The sequence below is a fragment of the Argentina anserina genome, chromosome 6 (assembly GCF_933775445.1).
Source record: "Argentina anserina chromosome 6, drPotAnse1.1, whole genome shotgun sequence".
Classification (NCBI taxonomy): domain Eukaryota; kingdom Viridiplantae; phylum Streptophyta; class Magnoliopsida; order Rosales; family Rosaceae; genus Argentina; species Argentina anserina.
The window spans coordinates 16,059,842-16,083,334 of record NC_065877.1 but is presented as its reverse complement, the minus strand read 5'-3'; the positions used below and the strand labels follow the sequence as shown (position 1 = coordinate 16,083,334).

Genomic DNA, 23,493 nt, shown 5'->3' with positions numbered 1-23,493 from the left:
AGTTGCGAGTATCACCCCAATATCTCACCTAAAAGTAGGTGAACCGGTCCTCATAATGGCAAGTCCACAATTTAGAAATCCTGGAATTTTAGGCTTTTCAACTTTTTGTCATTATTTTGGGTACTCCATAACATCTATGTGTTATGGCTTGAGTTTAACCACGATATATGTACAACCACAATATATTTTATCCTCAAAGTGAATCATGATAAGCCAATGTAGGCTTCCATCTCATATCTCAATCTCTTTAGCCTAGGAGAGTGCTACTCCTAAACTTTGCTAAAGAATAGGCTTGAGAAATAAGCATAGTTAATTAAGGATCATAGGCGGTTTATGCACTTTGCTAATGCATAGATTACATCTCCATTATGTTTGAGGAATTATATTGATCTGTATAACATTTTTACTCAAGAGAATAGCCTATGAGCTGATTCATTAAACTGAATCATAGTAACGTGAAATAATACAATTCACACTATATCGACTTTTGAGATGTGCTCCGTCATTAGAAGTAATACATAAGAACTCTTTCACAATAAGTTTCTAGGTAATACACATTGGTACAAGTATTGCCTTCAAGGAGCTTATCGTCTCACTAATTTTATTTATGGTTTCTGATATGAGCACAAAGTGTGAGGTTCTTAATGCGTTTATATCACATTCTTACTCTCTGTTACCTCTTATTTAGTATGTTCTAGTTTTTTTGTATGAATAAGTGTCTAGGTATAGCTTATATCTATTATGAGTGAATTGATGATGAAATTGTGCTAAGTGTTAAGAATCTTTATTGAGATATGATTCTTTGTTCGAATATGATTCATCCTTTCGTATTTCTTTGTTTCTAAGGTACTTATTTTTATTAGGAAATACAAATCCATGTTGGAGAAGGAAAACAAACCTAGTTGCAGAAGGAAAGAGAAGAGACTGAAAATCAGTTTCATATTAGGATAAGGAGAGGCCGTGCGGCATTGATAGTTTCCTATTGGGAGTTGGATTTCAAAACCAAGTTGGTGATGGATTTTCAAGGTGTATATGAAGATATTATCGTGCATATAAATCAGAATTATCAAGGAGAATAAGATATGCACTTAGAAGCCCAATCCATGCAAGAATCAAAAAGCTGTCAAGATTCGTAGTCCAACTTTGACGGGCTCCCCTAGACAGCTCAGATCGAATTAGAAGATGTTCCATATATGGATAGAAAGCTATACGAGTCTATTTTTTGTAAGAATTAGAATCGAATCAATATCTTATTCCTACAAAGAGATATGACAAAATTATTACTCAAAGGTCCAGTGGGCTCGGCAGAAATATCTCAGCCATTGCTTTTTTTTATCCAAGGGCTGTGAGGAAAAGTTGGGGCCTTGTTTCTTCTATATATAGAGGCACGAATCTATATATGAATCACCATAAATTCTTGAACCAAAGAAAGTCAAAGAAGTCATGCAACAAATAAATAAGAAGAGGTAAGAAAGTCAAAGAAGTCATGTAACAAATAAATGAGAAGATGTAAGAAAATCAAAAAAAAAACTGTAGCAAATGAAGGAAGAAAAATCAAACGAGGTTTCAACCAATAAGATTCTTGCTGCCTCCCTAATTCAAAGGAGGAAATTTATGCAAAACAAATCAACATTAAATGAGGAAGAAGATATGCAATTAATGTTCAATCCTTATCAAAATCAGAATTTTGCCAATGCACGTCATCCATCTTTGACTGAGTTCAATGATTCTTCTTTGATGTGTTGAGTATGCATGTCAGGATTAATTTATTAGAGTTCAATGAATGACGTTGAACAATAGTTGAATGTGTTTAGTGTCTATGTGTTTAGGATAACCATTGAGGACCCTAATTGAATGATCCAACCTTAGTTACTTATGAGATGTTTCGGCATGAACCTTAGGGAGAATTAAACTTGATTTTTGTTGGCTTTGTGTACCTTGTTTTGGTGATAGCTTGTGTGTGTGTTTTATTGGTCACTTATATATATTAGTTTAAGTTTTTATTTTCTGTTTTTATACAATCTAATCCTCATTATTAAATATTTGTGATTTTTTACTTTTGCGGATCCCCGGATTGTGATCTATACCCTCTTACTTTATACTACTAACGATGCTTACAGGATTAATATTGATATCGAGTAATCAACGCGATCAGTTTCCGCTGTTAATTCATCAACGTAGACAACTACTATAGCCAAACCAATTATTAGGTTCAATTGTTCTCTTGATGCTTATAAACATGTGACTTGAATCATAACACCATAAGACATTTAAATTTGAACATTTAAACCGCTCGTGATTCTATGTGATAAACTAGTCATCGTAGTCACAATGGATTAAAATATTAAATCTATTAATAGTTGTCTTTTAGCTATGCACTCAATGTCTCTTCAACATATTCATAAATAAGAATAAGGAGACAAGTAGTCTTAGGCCAAGACATATAAACATCACAATATAAATCTCGAGTGTGTGCCAAAGAGTGAACAAATTGTCATTTGTTCAAAAACTATGATCAGCAAAAGACAATAAAATAGGATCGCAAGGCCGTGACGGGGCTGCAGGGGTGCCGTGCAGGGCTGCGGGGGTCCGTGCGGGGGGGGGGGGGGGGGGGGGGGGCTGCATGGGGCGGTGGCAGGGCTACCTGCATGGGGCAGCAGGGCTCCGGAGATTAAAAAAATATTTTCATTTAACGTCTTTATGGGTGTATATTGATCGCATATGGAACTTCTCAACCGATGGCAAGGTCGTGCAACGCAAACCCTGTTATAGCTTGCAACTCCCCATAAACTTTCGGGCATTAGTTCAATTCGAACTTTATGAAAACAACACCATATTTTAAACCGGTGAAATATATAGTTCACATGGATTGCCCTACACCATGGATTGATGCACCGTGTTATAAATCACAACTCGGTTATCTTTGAAAGCTTCTGTAAGTAAACTAAATATAAAGACCAATAAACACACTTGTACCAAGTGCATGATATAAATTGTGAATCATGCGGAAATGATAGTTCAGGAACTCACGTAAATATATAACAAAATGAAGTGGACAGAAAAACCAACAACTCCACCCAAATCACGAAACCAAGAAACAACTCACACATTGGTTTCATTAAAAACACAATATCCATTTCTCAAAGGGAAATACATAACAAAATCATAACTTTTGAAATTTAACAACTCAACAATCAACAAAAACATATCACAATTAAATTCATATTTAAAAACATGCACTCATGAGACTCAGATAACCCCACTAGGTTACCCCTCATGTCGTGCAACGACAGACAGACTAGAGCTCTAACTGATCATAATCAAACACCCAACTAAATGATTAGTTCCCGATTTAATTGCCACTGTCACCAGGTCCGAAGACCAGAAAACATTTTAACAAGACTTCAATGTTAAAACCACACTTACAACATATCAATATAACCATGATAATATTGTATTTAAAACCAAGTGACTCTCACAGCAACAAAATATGTACAAGCCATACCAAAAATCCAGTTTACCGAAATGTATATTTTCTTCCCTTCTCTTCCCTTCCCTTCCTGTCCCTTTCGCCCATATTAACAAATATTCACAATCAATAAACCAATTTACCAGAAAATACATTTTCTTATTTTCCGATCTCTTCCTCCACATTAATAAATAATCACATACAAGGATATAAAAAATAATATAACAATGTATATATCAATATATGCATATTATTATTACCATTAAATATACATATATAAATAGACTATATTATATCTAGGTCTCATCATTTAGCTTGCGGAAGCCCGCAAGCCCAATGAGCTTTTACATGGCCCGGCCCACAAGAAAGTCCACCAAAGCCGCTTCCATGGGTAAAGGACCGGGCTTATTTTAGAGGTGTGAAACCCGATTCGGTCCGTGGGCACGGCCCGCCAAAAGCCCACTAAGAAATAAAATATAATACATGCATATAATATATTATATATATATTAATTATATATTTTTTAGTAATAATTATACATAAAATATTATATATGTTAATAATACTAGATTTAAAATTTTATATTTTTTATATTATCATTTTTTACTATATTTAAAATAAAATTGTAGCATTATGAAGCAAATATATGAGGTATATGAAATAAACATCTCGGTATTAATCGACACTAGCTGATGTTATTGGTACTAATATTTAGGGACCCTGTTAAAACTTCATCTAATTCGGACATCGTCTAACCGTCAGTATTTCCGATAAACCGAAAACACCACTAATATGCCTTGAGAGATGACCCATTACCGGGGTGCGAACGTCGAAAGCCGTTTGCATATATGAAATCACCTAATTTTGGTCACCGATCTTGCGCAATCGCACTGAGTAAACTCATTTGGCAAAGCCCCGGTCAATATGGTTTTAATATGTCAAAATGCCTCTTTTTTTGTTGACCATAAGTACGGACAGTCAAATTATGTCTAAAATGGACGAATCTTTAACGTGATCCCTAATTAAATATACCGATCACATCTGCTGGTGTCAATTGACCATATTTAGAATCGAAGTTGTCAATCGCCGAAGTGTCCACTAATATAACATAACCTACCTTTATACTAGGTTTAAAATAAAACTATCGCATTATGAAGTGACTATATGAATGAAACTTCTTGGGATTAATCGACACCAGCCGATGTGATCTGTATTTATATTTAGTGACTATGTAAAAATTTCATCCAATTCAGACCTTGTTTGACCGTCGGAATTTCCGGTAAACCGAAAACACCACTAATATGCCCATATGGAAGACCCATTATAAAGATGCGAATTCCAAAAGCCGTTTGCATATCTGAAATCACCTCATTTTTGTTACCCATCGTGCGCGGTCGCATTGAGGAAACTAATTTGGAAACGTCCCGGTCAATAGGGTTTCAATATGTCAAAACGCTTTTTTTTACCGTAGGTACGAATGGTCAAACCATGTCCAAAATGGACAAAATTTTTACGGGGTCCCTAAATATATATATATCGATCACATCTGCCGGTGTCGATCGACCATATTTCGATCTGGAGTTATTGATCGCCTAACTGTCCATTAATGTATCATAACCTTTATATTAAGTTTTGAATAAAACTATCGCCTTATGAAGCGACTATATGAAAGAAACTTCTCGGGATCAATCGACACTAGCCGATGTGATCGGTATATATATTTAATGACCCTTTAAAAATTTCATCCAATTCGGACCTCGTTTGACCGTTGGAATTTCTAGTAAATCAAAAACACCACTAATATGCCCTAAGGGAAGACATATTATCAAGACACGAACATTGAAAGCCGTTTGCATATCTGAAATCACCAAATTTTTGTTACCTATCATGCGTGGTTGCATTGAAGGAATTGAAGTAACGACGCAAAATCAATTTAATGAAAGCAATTCACACCGGATCAACACGAGGATAAACTCACTTTCTGCAAAGCTCACTAGAACACTGCTTGCGTCTCCCAGCTTCCTTGGGGACTATTGTTCTCCCCAATGTCCATAAAACAGTGATGTACTGTGCCATTTGAACAAAACCCTAGCCTGATCACACACACCAAAACCATACAACACATTACATCTATATGCATTATGCGAAAGCAGTCAAACCAAGATCAAACTACAGTTGAAAATTACTATGGTATACTGTCAAAACCAACATTTGCATCGATGATCACATTTGAAAGCATTAATCTCAATTACTTACATGGCAAGCAACAACCAAATCTGCCATAGCCCTTTCATCACCCCAATCAATAGCCAGCATAAGTGTTCTCAGCTCAACAAAACACAATTGATTCTCACCCAATTCAGGAACCACACCATCCTCCTTATACACATCAATAACCCAATAAACCACATCCTCCTTAGGCCTTGAACCCAGATACACCAATGAATCATCACTCAACTCAACCCCATAACCACCCAACAAGTCTCTACAATCAGCCAAAATGATCCACCCCAGATACCAATTCAAAGCTTGGTGAGCAAGATGGTAGGTGGGTACTTTCAGAGTCATACCCAAATATGGTGCATTAAAACTCAGTGTAATACGAAGCATAATGCCACGAGCTTACTCTTTTACTATGCAACTCGTGCGGTCTTAGCAACTCCCTTATGCTAAGTCAGCCTTAAACTCGCAAACGCCCTGCTAGAACAATTGAAAGGCAAAGAAGAATATCTCGAAAGAGAACTTATATTGAACAAGAGAGAACTTACAAGTATGCTTGATAGCTTGCTTCTTGCTTGATTGCTTGATTGATGAAATGAGAGGGGTGCCTTGCTATTTATAGGCCTCCTCATCCTACTTTACAAGTTCTAGATATTTCTAGGACTGTGTACATTGTAGAGAATTCTAGAGAACTCTACTTAACTCTACATAAGTCTAAGATGATCCTTGAGTGTTCTAGAGAACTCTAGAGTGGTCTAGTTCCACTAGACTCTCCAAGGTTCTAGAGAAATCCGGAAATGTCTCAAGGCTTCTTAAGACTTCCACCATCTTCTAGGATCTTCTATGATCTTCCAAAGTGTTCCATAATGTTCCGGATCCGTCTAGAATGCTCAAGGCAAAATTTGGCTTAAGTTGGCGGGATGTGACAATAAGCTCCAGTAAGAGTGAAGAAGCGAGAATTACCTATTGGAGTCGTTTTTGGAAACCCTAGCCGCCATGAACAGCGGAGCGACAATCCTTTGGAGAGTGGCGTCGGCGTTTTTGGCGGCGGTCTACCTAAGGAGACCGAGGAAGGGTCATGTTCGTCTTTCCACTAGATCAGGTATTCCATTCTGGTGCCACCGTCGACGGCTCTGTTGACGACTTCACCATAGGACTCATCAGAGGAGTCGGAGAAGGGGTCTGGGTATCGAGGAATTTGTTGGGTTTTTTTAGGGGGGGGGGTTGGAGACGGATGAGGTGGGGAAATAGAAGATGGTGAGGCTGGGTGAGAGATTGAGGCCGCCGGAGATAGAGTACTAGTTGACGAAGACGACGTTCATAAGAGTGCGGTGGGTTATATAATCGAACTATGACACCATTTGGCAGTGGTGGTGAGGTCGATTGGTGACCGAATGTGGTTCTGCCGACACTGTCAGAGGAAGAGGAGGAAGGGAGCTCATCGAAGAAGAGAGTTTTTGAGAGTTTTTTTTTCTATGCGGAGAGAGTGAGAGTTGAGAAAGAGAGGAGTAAATGTGCTAAGTGTTGGGTAGCTAGATCTTGGATGGGTCTTGAGTGTCTTTGCACAACAAAGGTTTCAATTTTCACCCATGTGTCTTAAGTTTAGAAGGAAAATTTTCAAAATGAATATTGCAATGTTAAAGTGAAAGAGACAATATTCCCGCCTAGATAAGGTTTGAATAAAAGTGATTCTAACTTTCTATCACACAACAAAACAAGTATTTTTTGTTATGTGAATATTATTATTTTTATTTCTTACACTATAGTTTTAAGGTGCATCGGACATTTTGTCGCAAATAAATGAGCGAATCTTATAATACGTAAACATATATTTCACTATAGTGATCACATCTTACATAGAGTCCAATTTCTTTGATGATCGGTGGCCGTTGAAGAAATAAGTTTTGAGAGAGTAGTTAAAAACAATTTGGTGTAACAAGTACGTATCGGTCGTGTTTAGGGTTAAACTTGCGAATCGAGATCTAAATATTGCCGAACACATGTTGATTTGGTACTATACAAGTGTTTTGTTGATGACGTACACTACTATCTTAAGATTGATCTCATTTCATCGGTTTGTAACTGTTGATCATTTGAAACACGACGTATGTACTAATGTGATTTAACATTCTTACTACGTTATATATCAACGTGAGTCATTCTAAACAACTATATTGAGTATACTACATTTTCAAAAATCGATCGTAGGATGTAATCGTCATAGTGAAATATAGTTGAGGTACACAAATTACATATTTTCGAGCACAATTGGATGACGATCGAGGCAGTCAATCTTTAAATATGAACTACTCACCATATGTATCCGTATACCCTTCCAAAGGCACCCATGTTACACGTGTATAAGTATGTGAAAATTTTACATGGTTGCATACAGTATTAGCGCGAGATTGTAAAAATGTTTAGAGATTTTTTTGGCTAACGAAAATATTTTTAAATTTTCAGTAATTTAAGAAATAATTAAAAGTCAAACATGACCTACGTGGCTAAATCCTGGCCTTTCATTTATTTAACTTTTCAAACATTTATATATTTTTAATAATATAAATAATACAAAAATTCATTTTCAAAAAAAAAAAAATATTAAAATAGGATTTTATTTTAAAATGTCAAACCCTAAATCCTAAACCCTAAACTCTAAACATTAAACACTAAACACTAAAAATGATTACACAAGTACCTAGTAGATATGGGAGGAAATATGGAAACATACTCACACAACATAGAGAAAAGTTACAGTTGTTTGAATTATTTTGAGATCTTATTCAAATAACACCACTCTTTTTGTTTTGTTATATAAGTTATCTATCAAATACAATTAGCATCTCTTAGCACATGTTGAAATATGGATAGAAATATGAAAACATACCCACACAACAGAGTAACAAATAACAGTTATGTGAATTACTTTGAAATCTTGTTCAAACAACACTATTTTTTAGGTTTTTTGTATAAGTCATCTACCAAATGCACTTGGCATATCCTCGCACATGTTGAAACATGATCAGCCAAAATAACGGGTATGATAACCAAATGAGCTTATCTCACACAACAAAAATAATACTGTGTATTGTCTTGTTAAAGTTATACAATAATGCTAGATAATTTTGTTGTCTGTATAATTATGCATTTTGAAGGTGTCTGATGGAGGATATGCGTACAAGAATTTTTTTTAATCTTTGTTGTATGATAAAACCAAGAATTCTTATTTTCATTTTTTCACCATTAACACAACAAAATTTCATAATCTTAGTTGTATGAAGGAGTCGGACTTATCAGACAAGTCGTGACCTTCACTTGGTTGTGTGATTTGTGTTGTGTATCGCCATTTTTGTAGTAGTGTGAGGATAGTAAATTGGCCCAAAAATATGATGAACTGAAATAAATTTGCAAATCAACGAAAATGTTGGTTTGGACTTATGAGGAATTCAGGACATTTAAGCGAAGAAAGTAAAAAACGACATTGTTAAGGGAACTAACGTATATTATTATAAAAAGGTTGTCGACTATCCAATATTACCGGCTCACTGCGACATAGGCTTTATGAAAGTTAACTTGAGTTTTCACCTTTAGATTTCAAGATACTTTGAGATCTAAAATGCATATAAAATTTGGCTACTACCCTTAGCATACTGCTCATAATCATATTCTTTAACTTCTTTTCATTGTCCGAGTCATCATATTGGATCATGCGGTTATAATCCATAGCACAACATCTTCTTGATGCAAATTATCTGAAGTTGGTTAAGGACGGGGTGGAGCTCTCCGGCAGAGATGACCTCATCGTCATAGCACAACAATTTAATTATTTTATAACTAGAATGACAAATTTAACCCTACATATTAGGATTTGACGTTCCATTAACATAGAAGATATACAGAATGACCAATGTGACATACAAGTTGTATAGTTGGAAGACCAAAATGAAGTGTTCAAAAGTTCGATGACCAAAGTGTCAACCTAAGCATAATGGGTAATATAGGGAGTTCAATTTATTGGTGAAGTAATTGACATTAAAGGAAGACTTCTAGTTATAGTAGTGGAAATTTTCTCTTCCGTTTCTTGTGCACTTGATGATTGAACTTTTGTTCTTGCCCTTTGTTCTTTTAGTTAGCAAACAACATTTGTGATTATAGAACGCCTAATGCATATAACTTTTATCCTAAATAAACAACTGAGTCCACAAAATAATACAAAATGTAGTTAACCACCAACGGTAATTCCAAATGTGTCACACTAAAAGGAAGTCGATCATCATTGTTGAAATAGGTTACATGAACACATGCAAATAGTGATAAGACATGTATCATTCAACATTGGATGGTAATTGGCTAACTACCTTTTTTTTGTCTTTACTATTTCACTCAACTGCCATGTATTTTCTCATTTGTTTTTGGTATTTACATTGTTAATCCTCCTTGATATTCCACTTCACAAACTTACTTAAATATTATTAGCATCTCCCCAGTGTGACACACGGGCTATTCATTTCACGGGGTTGTTGTTGCACAACTTTGTTTTACTGCAAGTGTTTTCTTAAAAGATAATCATTTTATGTAAATCTGTTTTATAACGAATTGAAGGGTAGTTTAGACAAAAGATCAATGGTGAAATATTTGAAGATTTACGTAATTGTCTCTTTTTCTATTTATATGGATAAGATTATAGAAGAACAGATCTGTCCGTTTATACTTTGGTGGTATTTATAGGGCTGCTGACTTTATAATAGTAAAAATCTATATTATAATGGGCACCATGCATGGGCAGTCTATTGTTTGGTTACATTTGACACCAAAGACTAAACCCACGCTTCACTTTATAGTAGTGATGATAATGAAGATTGTGTATATTCCTCCTATGGTATTTAATGTATGACTACTTGAAATAATTTGATAGTTGATGTATTTATTACTTGAAGTTCTCATTTGTAAGCTAATTTTGTACTTATATAATTTTTGACCATATTATTCATGATTATTTTCATCATTTGAGCTCTAAACTCCTTAATTCACACTTTATTTCATTTTTTCCCTATTATCTCAAATTTCCTCTAATGATGCCCTTAATATAACTATCACAACCAAATATTTAGTTATAAGAAATTTAAAAATAATCTAATATAATTAAATTTAAATTTAAATTATTTATTTCTTTTGTAGAAAATAATTAGGATGCAATAAATATGTTAAGAATTTTTTTATTTTTGAGTATACGAAATAGATACTAAGTGGTATAGATATATCAATTTTTTTATCTCTCGAGATAATTATATAAAGAGAATTAAAGCATAGTGTAATTAACGAGTTTAAAGTTTGAATGATGAAAATTACTCTGAATATATGATCAAAATAAACTTTTACCCAATCAAGATAAACTTTTACACGTTGGCTTGATACCAGGTCGCAAGAAAGGAAGTACAAAGTTTTGCACTACCCTGTAAATTGAAGAAACAAAAGGGCCTCTCAGTTCATTCTCCGAATAATAAAAAAAACAAAGAGGTCTCTCAGTTGAACGCAGAGCTGCCGGAACCGCCCGAACGATCCAGGTAATCTCCCCGCTTCCTTTTCTCTCTCTCCCATACGACACCGTATTTCAATTCCCAGCACCGCCGTTTTAGGTTATTAGCTTCCGCACGGCTCCCAAACCCGGACCCGTTCGGTCGCCTAACCGCCCCGAACTAGAGAAAACCTAAGCGATTCCCTCTAGTGTAAATACGAATTCAATTTCTACAGTTTCATCAGGTTGTGGTGTTTTGCGGATTGAATTGGACTGGGTTTGAATTGAGTGACGTTACAGTAGAGTGCGTTGTTTGTTTGTTTGTGAATGAAGGTGTATGTATGTCGGTGAAGACAAGTAGCGAGATGGATCACAATGAGGAGGAAGCCGGCGGTGGCGCCGGGGCTGAACCTCATGGGAAGCAAGATGATGAGGTATGTTGTTGTAGTAGTATATGGCTCTGGCACACTTTTTAGGGTTTACCTTGTGTCATTTTGATAGTGATTTTCGTAATCGAGGCGGTTGTTGTTTTTATTTTCTCCAGGAAGCTGTTGCTCGGCTTGAGGAAATGAAGAAATCTATTGAGTCGAAGATGGCTCTTCGTCAGAGCAATTTGAACCCTGAGAGGCCTGGTGAGTCAGGAAATCGTATTGCAGCTTGTTTTTGATGCGTATCGTTTAATCTGCACAGTATTAATACTTTATAGGGCTGTGTGTGTTCCTTGGAATAATCTTTTAATCTATTGAGCAATTGGTTTGATTGAGATTATGCAAACTGAGACTGTTTCATCTGACTTCCAGACCCGGGATTTCTGAGGACACTGGATTCCAGTATTAAACGCAACACAGCGGTTATTAAAAAACTAAAGCAGATAAATGAGGAGCAGCGAGAAGGGCTGATGGATGACTTGAGGAGTGTTAACCTCAGTAAATTTGTTAGTGAAGCTGTTACTGCTATTTGTGAGGCCAAACTTAGATCGTCGGACATACAAGCAGCAGTTCAGGTGTGATCTTTGTTGTTATAAGCGCCTTTAGATCTTAATAGTTATTCGCGATATAAGCAAAGAAGAGTAAACAGAAACACACCAAAGTTATAGTGGTTCAGCCGAAGCCTACCTCCACTGTGATCTCTCTTGAGAGATTTACTAGTACTGAAGAATTTAGGTACAAGTACTTATTGCAGACCTTAACCCCTCCCTGTCTAGCTCCTATCTCTCTATCACCCTTAGCTCTCTCTTTAGGATTTATGTCTCTCTGTCTAAAAACCCCCCTGCAGCCCTATTTATATCAATAGGGGATGCTGATACAATATGGACTAGGATTACTAAACCTAACACAAATCCTAATAGAATATTGGAAGATATACTCTCCTAAAACATATAGAAAAGCTGTGTTAACTTCTTTCCTTTCTAAACCTGGATTTGATTACTGAATCCTAACTCTCCAACATGCATCAACGAGCCAAAAACACAACAATCTTCAATTGCATTTATTATTTCTGTTTTGCTTCCTGTTCTCTACTCTTAATTAGAAATCCTGTGTCGGAAATTATTCGTGTTTATACTTGGTTACACATTAGTGTAGATTTTGTTCATGAAATGATTTCAAAGCTGTTGGTTAATAATGTTACAGATTTGAATTTGCTTGAGAACAATATGATGACTTTAAGTAGAACATGAACAACACAATTGTGTATGTTTTGGGCCTTAGATAAGAGTAAGCACAAACTTGCTGAAATGATGTGGTGTACAATTAACTTATTAGTTAAATGCTAGGTGCTTGATGCTGAAATGGATTATGGATGTTTTTCATCACTTTGTTCGGTCCAGTAAATGGGTTCGAATTGAAGATAAATTGCCTCACTAGTGCAAACCATTTGACGCAGTTAGTGTCTTGGTTTCCATCATTCCTGCTTATTGTGTTGTTAGACCCTTATTTTCATAAATGAAGTTCTGAACATAATACAGTAGGATGTCTGGTTGAGGGTCTCGATCAGAAAGAATTGTAATTTTATTAACATAGCAAAAAAGTGAAATGCTTAGGGTGTTACATTACCATATAATTTTTTGTATAGTTCTTTTGTGTTACATGAGTTTTATTTGTTGGAGTGGTACACAAACCTTTCTATTTTGTATGGCAAAGATGAAATTGCTGCATCATCATTTTCTATAGATTTTGGTTTACACTTTTGTAAAACGATTATATGTTATCCAGATCTGCTCTCTGCTTCATCAAAGATACAAAGACTTCTCCCCAACCCTCGTTCAAGGTCTTTTGAAAGTGTTCTTTCCGGGAAAGTCTGGGGATGACCCGGATGCAGATAAGAACCTGAGGGCCATGAAGAAGCGTAGCACTTTGAAACTCCTTTTGGAACTTTACTTTGTTGGAGTTATAGAAGATGGTGCTATTTTTGTGAATATTATTAAAGATCTTACCAGTGGAGAACACTTAAAGGACCGGGAAACTACTCAGACAAATTTGACTCTTCTTGCTAGTTTTGCTCGGCAGGGAAGAATGTTCCTTTGTCTTCCACTCTCTGGGCCAGAAATATATGCAGAGGTATTTTTCTTCTCCGGTGTATTTCATTATTTAGTATGTCTCATATTTCATTATTGTTTTTATGCTCTGACTATCAGTTAATGTTAATATGGTGTCGTACAATCATATTCCCCACAAGATGATCAATTCATATTTCTCTGCTTTTATACTTATAATTTTGTATCTTCTGATTCGGTGTCTGTTGATTGAAGTCTTATCTATGATGATAAGCTTGTGCATATATATAATCTGTACCAATGTTAACTGCTGTTTTTCTATCTCAATGCATCTTCTGACAATTTGCTGCAGTTTTTTAAGGGCCTTAATATCACACCTGATCAAAAGAAGTTCTTTAAGAAGGCATTTCAAACATATTACGAAGTTGCAGCAGAACTGCTTCAGGCTGAGCATACTGTAAAAATTTCGACTCTCTTTCTTATGATAGATTTATTTATTGGTGCTTTTAGGATCTGAAAATTGTATATTCAGTATTTTGTTAGTGCATTGCTTTCGCAGTTAATTGAATTTTCTTTTGTATTGTTAGTCACTTCGCCAAATGGAGCATGAGAATGCAAGAATCCTTAATGCAAAAGGAGAGCTCAGTGATGAAAGTGCCTCTTCATATGAAAAGCTGCGCAAATCTTATGACCATTTGTACCGCAATGTCACAGCGTAAGTGGTTTTTCAATATTATGTCATTGTATGTAGTTATTCTGCTGTGACTGGGTTTGTCATTGATATTTTATAATTATTTTGTTTTTTTCTACATTCAAGCTGTTTATGTTACACTAGACCTTCAATCTGTATAAATCTTAGTCATATAATCTAGAATACTTCTAATCTAGTGCCTTCTTGTAATTTCGCTAGTTACAAATGTTTGTTACTGCTGACCTTATGTCATGAGTAATATGAATCCTCGGAGGAGTTCAAGTTGTTCTATTGACCTCCTATAGTCATTGTTTTATGGGATGCATCAACCAAGACCGCAAAGCTGTCTAACATTAATAGCCAGGATTAAAGTACTAGAAACTGCCTTAAAAATGTTCTGCTGGCTAGTTCAGTATAGCAGTATTGTGATTCTGATGAGCATAAATTTTGAATTTTTGAATTGGCAGATTGAGGAATCAGTTGTAGATTGGAAGCTATTCTCTTTTCGCTCCTTCCTGATAACTGTACAGTTAGATTTCATGTAATGCACAAGAAACAACCCAAAAGGGGATGTATCTCCTTTTATGTTTTGGATCATATATTAACATTATGAAAACACTGGAAAAAGCGTCTAGGCATAGCTATGGAAAACAAAATCCGGAAAAGTATATACTGTTCATGCTATGTAAATAATAGGAGCAAACTGAGACCAAAGAGAGTGTCTAGGAGAATTACGCAACAAAGAATAAACCTCACAGCTGAAAAAAGAAAAGAAAAAAAAACCTAATTAGATCTGGGTTTTATCTCCCACACATGATTTCCTTTATTTGAATGTAACCCCAAAATAATATGAAGTAACATCGTCTTTGGTACTGTGCCTGTACTTTTGATCAAATTTCCTAAGCCTTCCATCAGTTAAAATATGTCACTGATTACTTTCACTTTCTTTGGTATATTTAGGGTACAATACTTATTTTAATTGGTTGCCCCACAGATTAGCAGAAGCACTTGATATGCAACCTCCAGTAATGCCAGAGGATGGTCACACAACTAGGGTTACTAGCGGAGATGATGCTTCATCTCCAGCTGTTGGAAAGGATTCTTCCACACTTGAAGCCATATGGGACGATGAAGATACTAGGGCTTTCTATGAATGTTTGCCAGATCTTAGGTCTGTCTCAATCGGATGTTATTTGTCTTATGTTTGTCAAAGAAGGCAAAAAAAAAAAAATCGCTATCAATTATCAAAATTTTTAGTTCATCAGTGAGTTGGATGGTGGTTCCTTAAACTGCAGAGATTTACTTGACATATACTAAGATGTTCGTATGTTCTATTCAGGGCATTTGTTCCAGCTGTGTTACTTGGAGAAGCGGAGTCAAAAGTCAATGAGCAATCTGCAAAGACCCAAGAGCAACCAACTGTAAGGAACTTATCTTGCATTTTCTGTACAAGATTCATATATCCGGAAATTACATGTATATATTTTTGGAAAAGATACTGGGTGCCCCCACCACTTTCTCTTTTACTCCACTTATACTGTAGAATTTCAATTGATGTTTGTTAGCATGCATAAATACTGGCAAAAACTGTGTTCATGAGTACATTTTTTTGTCGACTTGTATCTCTTTGGTTGAATGCCCAGCTTTGTATCATAGAACCCTCAACATGATACTTTGTGTAAATGGAGATCTTGTTCGTGGTGAGTCTACTATCACTGTTCACCGATTCCCCATGCCACCGAATTGGTCATACAATGAGATGTCATCTCTCTCCTCGTTTATCTTCTGTCTTTTTCCATAATATTATGTCTTTTGTCTTGGAAACAAAAAAACAAAAAAGTGTCACTTTGCTGATTTAATGACCTTGTTTGTGAATAATCTTTTTACCACTTTTAAGGCTACATGCCAATTTGATGATGTAATATGTGTTTCCTTTGCAACAATAAGAGCCATGTTACTCTTGTGTGTCTGGTAGTTTTTTGCTTGTACCAATCTCACTCAGATGAATATTTGCCGATATATCCATTGTTAAGGAACCTGCGGCTGAATCAGACCAGAGTCAACAGGCTACAGAAGAAGCTGCAGAATCTTCTTTGGCAGTTGGTGCTTCACAAGAAGGAAAAATCAGAGAGAAAGGAAAGGAGAAGGAAGAGAAAGACAAGATCAAAGAGGCGGAGAAAGAAAAAGGTGACAGGAAGGGAGAAAATGAGAAGGAGAAACTGAAAAGTATTGAAGGAACAAATTTGGACGCTTTACTGCAGAGGCTTCCTGGTTGTGTGAGCCGTGATCTCATTGACCAATTGACTGTAAGTATAATTCTGTCCGAGCTTTACTATTCTCTGCCTCTCTCTCTCTCTCTCTCTCTCTCTCTCTCTCTATCTATCTATCTATCTATCTATCTATCTATCCACATCATATGGTATTATATGATTCGTAATGATGTGTAGTTTTGAATATGTCTTCAGGTAGAGTTTTGTTATCTAAATTCTAAAGCAAATCGGAAAAAGCTTGTGAGGGCAGTGTTTAATGTCCCCAGGACATCATTGGAGCTACTGCCGTACTACTCACGCATGGTTGCCACTCTGTCGACTTGTATGAAGGATGTATCATCTATGCTTCTTGCTATGTTGGAGGAGGAGTTCAATTTCTTAATAAATAAAAAGGTAAGTTTGTCATGCAAGCTTCTTTTCTTTTTTATTTATTTTGTGGGAAAATGTTATCATATTTGACATATTCATTCTCCTAATATTGAATTGTGATTCTGTGCAGGATCAAATGAATATTGAAACGAAGATTAGGAATATTAGATTTATCGGGGAACTCTGTAAGTTCAGAATTGTACCAGCTGGTCTTGTGTTTAGTTGTTTAAAGGTAATGCAAAGAACAGAACTCCAGAAAATTTGTGCTCTTCGCCTCATTGTCAATGCTTTTACGATAGTTAAGATCATATTTTTCACTCCCATGAGGCATTTAGCTTGTGAGATGTTTGGATAAATTGATCTCGTCTTCTTGCCAGGCTTGTCTAGATGATTTCTCTCATCATAATATTGATGTTGCTTGCAATCTTCTTGAGACCTGTGGGCGTTTCCTGTATCGGTCTCCTGAAACTACTGTGCGGATGGCTAACATGTTGGAAATATTAATGCGCTTAAAGAATGTGAAAAATTTGGATCCTCGGCACAGCACCCTTGTTGAAAATGCTTACTACCTGTGCAAACCACCTGAGAGGTCCGCACGAGTCGCTAAAGTCCGTCCTCCATTGCATCAGGTATAAATCTTTTGTAGGGTCAATTCTCTCTGAATTTTGTTTGATAGTACTCATTTTTATAACTAACTGTTTTGTTTATTATAAATTTTCAGTATATAAGAAAGCTGCTATTCTCAGATCTTGATAAATCTACCCTTGAGCATGTGCTGAGGCAACTGCGCAAACTACCGTGGGGTGAATGTGAGCCATATCTTCTGAAATGTTTTATGAAGGTTCACAAAGGGAAGTATGGTCAGATCCATTTGATTGCATCTCTCACTGCTGGCCTGAGTCGGTATCATGATGAATTTGCTGTCTCTGTTGTTGATGAGGTCATTTCTTCTTCCATATAATTTATTTGTATTTTTATTTCATTTTGCATATTTGTTGTCTACTTTAAATAATTATAGAGTTCACTTAGATTTTACTTAAGCTAGAGATCCAAAGTTAGGGGAGGAGGTTTACGGAGTTGGCTTACCCTTTGTTCTTCTACACTTACCATTGGGTTCAGTTAAAATGATTTGGTCTTCAATGATTTGTCCTTTGATCTCTGCTGTACCATTTTTTTATATTATTAGTAATTGTGGAGTGTGGTGATCTGGCCGGAGTAAATTCAATCTAGCAGCAAGTTATATGCCGAAAATTTGAAGTGGCAACTCTTGCGATTTGTGTTCCACATACGTTCAGTTATTAATATATACTGCTTTATTTGTGGTCCTAGGATAAGGTTGAGTGTGTATTTGTGGAATTTTGGGCAAGGTTATTTAAAGATAAAACTAGGAAGTTCATAGCAAACCCTCTCCTGAGACCAAGACAATAGAAGTTGACAAGAATTATCCTCTCTAGGTGTGCACTTTTGGCAGGTTAAAAACCTGGTTTGAATGTGATTTTCACAGTTATATCTTTACTTTCAGGTTTTAGAGGAGATCAGGCTTGGCCTAGAAGTAAATGAGTACGGAATGCAGCAAAGACGAATTGCCCATATGCGATTCCTAGGAGAACTATACAACTATGAACATGTCGATTCTTCTGTTATATTTGAGACTCTATACTTGATTCTCATCTTTGGCCATGGCACAACAGAGGTAAACTTCGTCCATTTTAATATCTTTGAATAGCACTTGTGAATTTTTGCCTAAGCTCTGCTGGAAAAACAATGAATAGGGCTGTTGTAGGCATGAACGACCTGGGGTTTGTTTATGTTAACTTTTTTTGTTTGTTCTTGAAGAAGTTATCACGCCAACACTGGGTGGTCTTCTTTTGATAACTAACTAAGAGTGGATCTGTATGGTGCAATGCTTATTTAGAATTAATTAGTGCTATCTGAATGGACAAAACTTATCTGTTTGTCAATGGGGTAAGTACTTAAAAACTATCTAGAGAAAATGATGCTCCAAGTCATGAATGTGTAATGACCCCCTCCAATTATTGGAATATCAACTTTGAATTTGCAACCCTAGTTTATGAAGCCAGCCCCTCTGCTCTCTTATCGAACCCTTCCGTAAAATCTACTCTACCCACTCGAGAGGCCAAGTCCATGTTTGACTCCGTCTGAGTTTTTTGTTGATTGGAGGGTTTGGAATTGAGATTCTTGTGTTTTCTTGTATCGTTGTTGGTCATTATAGGGTTTTTGAATTGATTTATATATTTGGTGATGCAACACAGTAGCTGCTAGGGAACCAGGATCAAAACTCTCAGAATTATAGGATGAATACGCACTGATTTTAGGATTCACTCCCAGGCTTCACATCCTAGTCTAGGCTTCACACGCAAAACACTATAATTTAGGAATCTCTCCCAGGTTTCTCACCTTAATCCTATCACAGAAAAATTTAGAAAATACTCCGATATTCTTATCCAACATAACATACCTCAGCCATCCAACACACACACACACACACACTATATATATATATATATATATATATATATATACAGATTTTCTCAGCTCTGGAGGTCCGGATTCGGCCATTCCGGCCACCGGCGACGTGCAATGACGGTGCCGACCAGAACAGCCGCACTCCCCTCCTCCCTGTACTGGCTGGAGCTCCAGCGCCGGCCTACTCCTCCCGAAATCTGCAGATTTCTGGAAAAATCAAGTTTTCTGGGAAATTTCCAGAAATCTGCAGATTCCGGGAGGATAGGCCAGCGCTAGAGCTCCAGCTGGCACAGGGAGGAGCGCTGGGAGGAGGGGAGTGCGGCTGTGCTGGTCGGCGCCTTCATTGCGTGTCGCCGGTCGCCGAATCTGGACGGTCTGGACATACGTAACCAAGAACGCCTGTATATACACACACGCTAGAGTTTATAACCGACATTAACTAGCACTAAAGACTCTTTAGGACTTAAAATTCTGAAACTGAAACATGAAAGACCTACTAAAGGTAAAGTTAAACTCCTAAACTGAAACAACGCAGAAACTTGACAGGACACAAAGGTTAGAGACTTCTAGAATCAGGCTCTGCTTTCCCACCAATGAAATTAACCAAGCCCTTTCGAGAGGGAATGATTAGGTGCTATCTCCTTTGCTCAACAACCTTAAAAGGTTTGGCTGTGATGTCCCCATCATTGGGTTTGGTGTTTTATTGATGGAGAGTGAGAGAAGGATTAGAAATGGTGGGCACTGAAAGTGAATCTCCGAGAAGGGCCCTACGTAGCTTTTGTTACTCAAGTATTCTGATGTATGTAGCGTTTTGGGTTTCATATTCATTTTTTTTTTCCACACATCTTTTTGTAATGGTACAAACTACAAACATAGGAAGAACTGAAAGTATTCACTTTCTTACGATCAATTTGCAAGCCTATTATTGTAAGCTTATGATGAAGGGGAACTTTAAAATGCAGTTGGTATTTAGGTGCAATAATGCTGGCAAGGGGAAAAGCCATGACTTATTGCACTATTTTTAAAAATCTTTTTTAGTTTTTTTATTGATTTGTTAAATCTTGAACCAGGCTCTGGAAAGTGTGCATACTTCATCAATGTAATCCATTAAATTTGAAATTCGTAGATACAGATGGTTTTATATTTGGTTGTGTTTGGTGGTATATTATTGCATCATTTAGATATATGAGTCTTTTACATGGTTTTGCATTCTCTTCTTTGTATCAGCAAGATGTACTGGATCCACCAGAAGATTGTTTTCGCATGAGGATGGTTATTACGCTTCTTGAAACTTGTGGACATTACTTTGACCGAGGCTCTTCGAAGAGGAAACTTGATCGGTTCTTGATGCACTTTCAGAGATATATACTAAGCAAAGGTCTACTACCACTAGATGTTGAGTTTGATCTACAGGTCAGTCATGCTGCTTGAATTCTTCAAACCTCACCACTCTTCCCCTTTACCACTTGACGCATGCAAGCATATCATATTTGGCACTAGTTTTAGAATAGGAGTTCAAAGTCTAAACGCTGCTTGCTTGACTGGAAGTTCTATGACAACCATGCCAAATACACCCCCCCCCCTTTTGGATTTGAAATAATCTGAGATAATGTGATTTGAGCATATTACTTCATTTATGCATGTTACTGTCCTATTTATTGGAGAAAAGCTCAGTTAGTTGTGCACTTGCAGGACTTATTTGCAGAATTGCGACCCAACATGACTCGATACTCATCCCTTGAAGAAGTTAATGCAGCTCTGGTAGAACTTGAGGAGCATGAGCGTACTGTCTCCACCGACAAGGCCAATAATGAGAAGCACTCAGACACTGAAAAGTCTGCTAGGAGGAATACCTCCAGTAAAACAACAGTGAATGGACAGAGTGCTGTCAATGGTATGGATGAAAATGATGGGGTGCATGAAGACCATAGAGATAGCGACAGTGATTCGGGAAGTGGCACTGTTGATCCTGACAGACATGAAGAAGAATTGGATGAAGAGAATCATGATGATGGATCAGAGAGTGACGAGGATGATGATGATGATGGGGGTGGACCTGCTTCGGATGAGGAGGATGAAGTCCATGTCAGACAGAAGGTTGCAGAGGTTGATCCTCAGGTAGAAGCAGATTTTGAGCTGGATCTCAAGGCTGTTATGCAGGTAAGATTTAGTTGTTTATAATTGTGCTGCTTCCTCATCTCGTTTATCATGTGATGCTTATCTGGATTCTGAATGAAAGGAATTATGGTCTCTGACTCTTGCATTCATACCAGCCATGGTTGGTATGCCATTAATGTTTATCATATTTTCTGTTGCTGAAGGGTTACATTTGACTGATTTGAGCACATGTTTCTGCCTGTTTTTTTATTTCTAACTTTTCTTTCATAACCCATCCTATAACTTTTTGAATGCAGGAAAGCATGGAGCAACGAAGACAAGAGCTGCGAGGTCGGCCTACGTTGAATATGATGATACCAATGAATTTGTTTGAGGGGTCCACCAGGGATCATCATGGACGCATCGGAGGGGACAGTGGTGATGAGGGAGATGAAAAGTCTGGAGGAAGCAAGGAGGTCCAAGTCAAAGTTCTTGTGAAGCGTGGTAACAAGCAACAGACAAAGCAGATGTCCATCCCTCGGGACTGCTCCCTTATTCAGAGCACGAAACAGAAAGAAGCAGCAGAGCTTGAAGAGAAACAAGACATCAAGAGGCTGGTGTTGGAATATAATGATAGAGAAGAGGAGGAACTCAATGGATTAGGTTCCCAGACTTTGAACTATGCACAGAGTGGGGGCACTAGATTTTCCGGTCGTGGCAGCACTTGGGAAGGAACTAGTGGCAGAGGCGGTGGACCACGTCGATATCATAGTAGTTATTCCGGTGCCGGAATTTATTACAACAGCAGGAGAAAGTGAACAGTATGGTTTTGGAGACGTAGTAAAGGCGAAACACTACAGCCATAGGTTTCCCTTGTTTTGCAGAGGGGATTCATTTCAAATTTGTGCTCAACTTACGAGTTGAAATAATTGGAAGACAACGCTCCTGTCCAAAGCGGAAGGCATCAGCCATGGATTTTCAGGGGACGTTCAAGTAGCCTCATCTCCATCTTGTAAGGCTGTCATTTTCTGACATATACGGGGAAAGGGGACTAGGAATCAAGAGATGGATACGCAAGAAAGGTGGTTTCCTGATGGTGAGATTCTGATATGCAAGTATTCCATTGCGCTATTTACATTAGTTTAGGATCTGATGAATGAGTCCTACTGGCATGTATATTCGTCAATGTGAAGTAAAAATGCGATGTAAACTCTGCTTGGGTTTTACGTAATATATGATCATTTGTTTCCAGTCTTGTGCACTGGAATGCCGGATCAGTGCTTTCGATAGTCATAGGGCTTTATTTCTTGAGCTGCTGTTTAACTGGCTGCTGCTACTGCTCTACAATGTCATGGTGAACTTTGGCATGCTAACCACAAACGACATAGCTTTTGATTGTGGAAATTTAAAAGCAGGATCAATTGGCAGCAATGGTCCCTGGTGATTTGGTTTTTAACTAATTGAACTTACCAAGTTTCCGTCTTACCCTAGTCTCGCATATGCTTAATGTATCCATATCTTAGCTTAGTACTCTCACAAAGAGATTTCAACGAACGAATTGCTTTCCAGGTGAATTACTTGTACCCATTGTAAATGTCCCTGTTGAGTACGTAATGTCTGTAGGTCTGTTTATTTGAATAAGTAGTTTGTTGTTCTTCTCTGCATTTTACGAATTGGATATACAGGCAATGTTTGTTTAGATTTCCATCCCATGTCATGCTCCTAAACCCTAAAAAGACAATTGGTCGATAGTTCTCGTTACAGGCATATCCATGAAGTAAACTACTACCATTTTAGGAGCCAATACTCAGCCACTGACCACATTATACGAAACACCCGCAGGCTTCAATAGTTGGGTGAGCAATAGTACTAGGAGGGATA

General features: G+C 37.0%; 1 protein-coding gene across 1 annotated transcript; it reads left to right on the top strand.

The window, feature by feature from the left end:
* The first annotated feature begins 11,158 nt into the window (after positions 1-11,158).
* On the top strand, positions 11,159-23,039 carry LOC126796645 (regulator of nonsense transcripts UPF2). Its single transcript, XM_050523372.1, has 18 exons — positions 11,159-11,253; positions 11,538-11,638; positions 11,749-11,836; positions 12,005-12,207; positions 13,418-13,762; positions 14,051-14,155; positions 14,286-14,413; positions 15,384-15,560; positions 15,729-15,810; positions 16,423-16,695; positions 16,855-17,052; positions 17,159-17,260; positions 17,406-17,657; positions 17,750-17,968; positions 18,551-18,721; positions 20,743-20,928; positions 21,208-21,675; positions 21,930-23,039. Exons 2-18 carry the CDS (start codon positions 11,546-11,548, stop codon positions 22,428-22,430), a joined length of 3,591 nt encoding a protein of 1,196 aa, XP_050379329.1. The 5' UTR covers positions 11,159-11,253; positions 11,538-11,545; the 3' UTR covers positions 22,431-23,039.
* Positions 23,040-23,493: the final 454 nt, after the last annotated feature.

Bases quoted from the DNA above. Each gene is read 5' to 3' on its own strand.
- LOC126796645 (XM_050523372.1), top strand. From the start codon at position 11,546: ATGTCGGTGAAGACAAGTAGCGAGATGGATCACAATGAGGAGGAAGCC. The intron at 11,837-12,004 runs GTGAGTCAGGAA...TCTGACTTCCAG, and splicing joins TTTGAACCCTGAGAGGCCTG to ACCCGGGATTTCTGAGGACA. The intron at 17,969-18,550 runs GTCATTTCTTCT...CTTTACTTTCAG, and splicing joins CTGTCTCTGTTGTTGATGAG to GTTTTAGAGGAGATCAGGCT.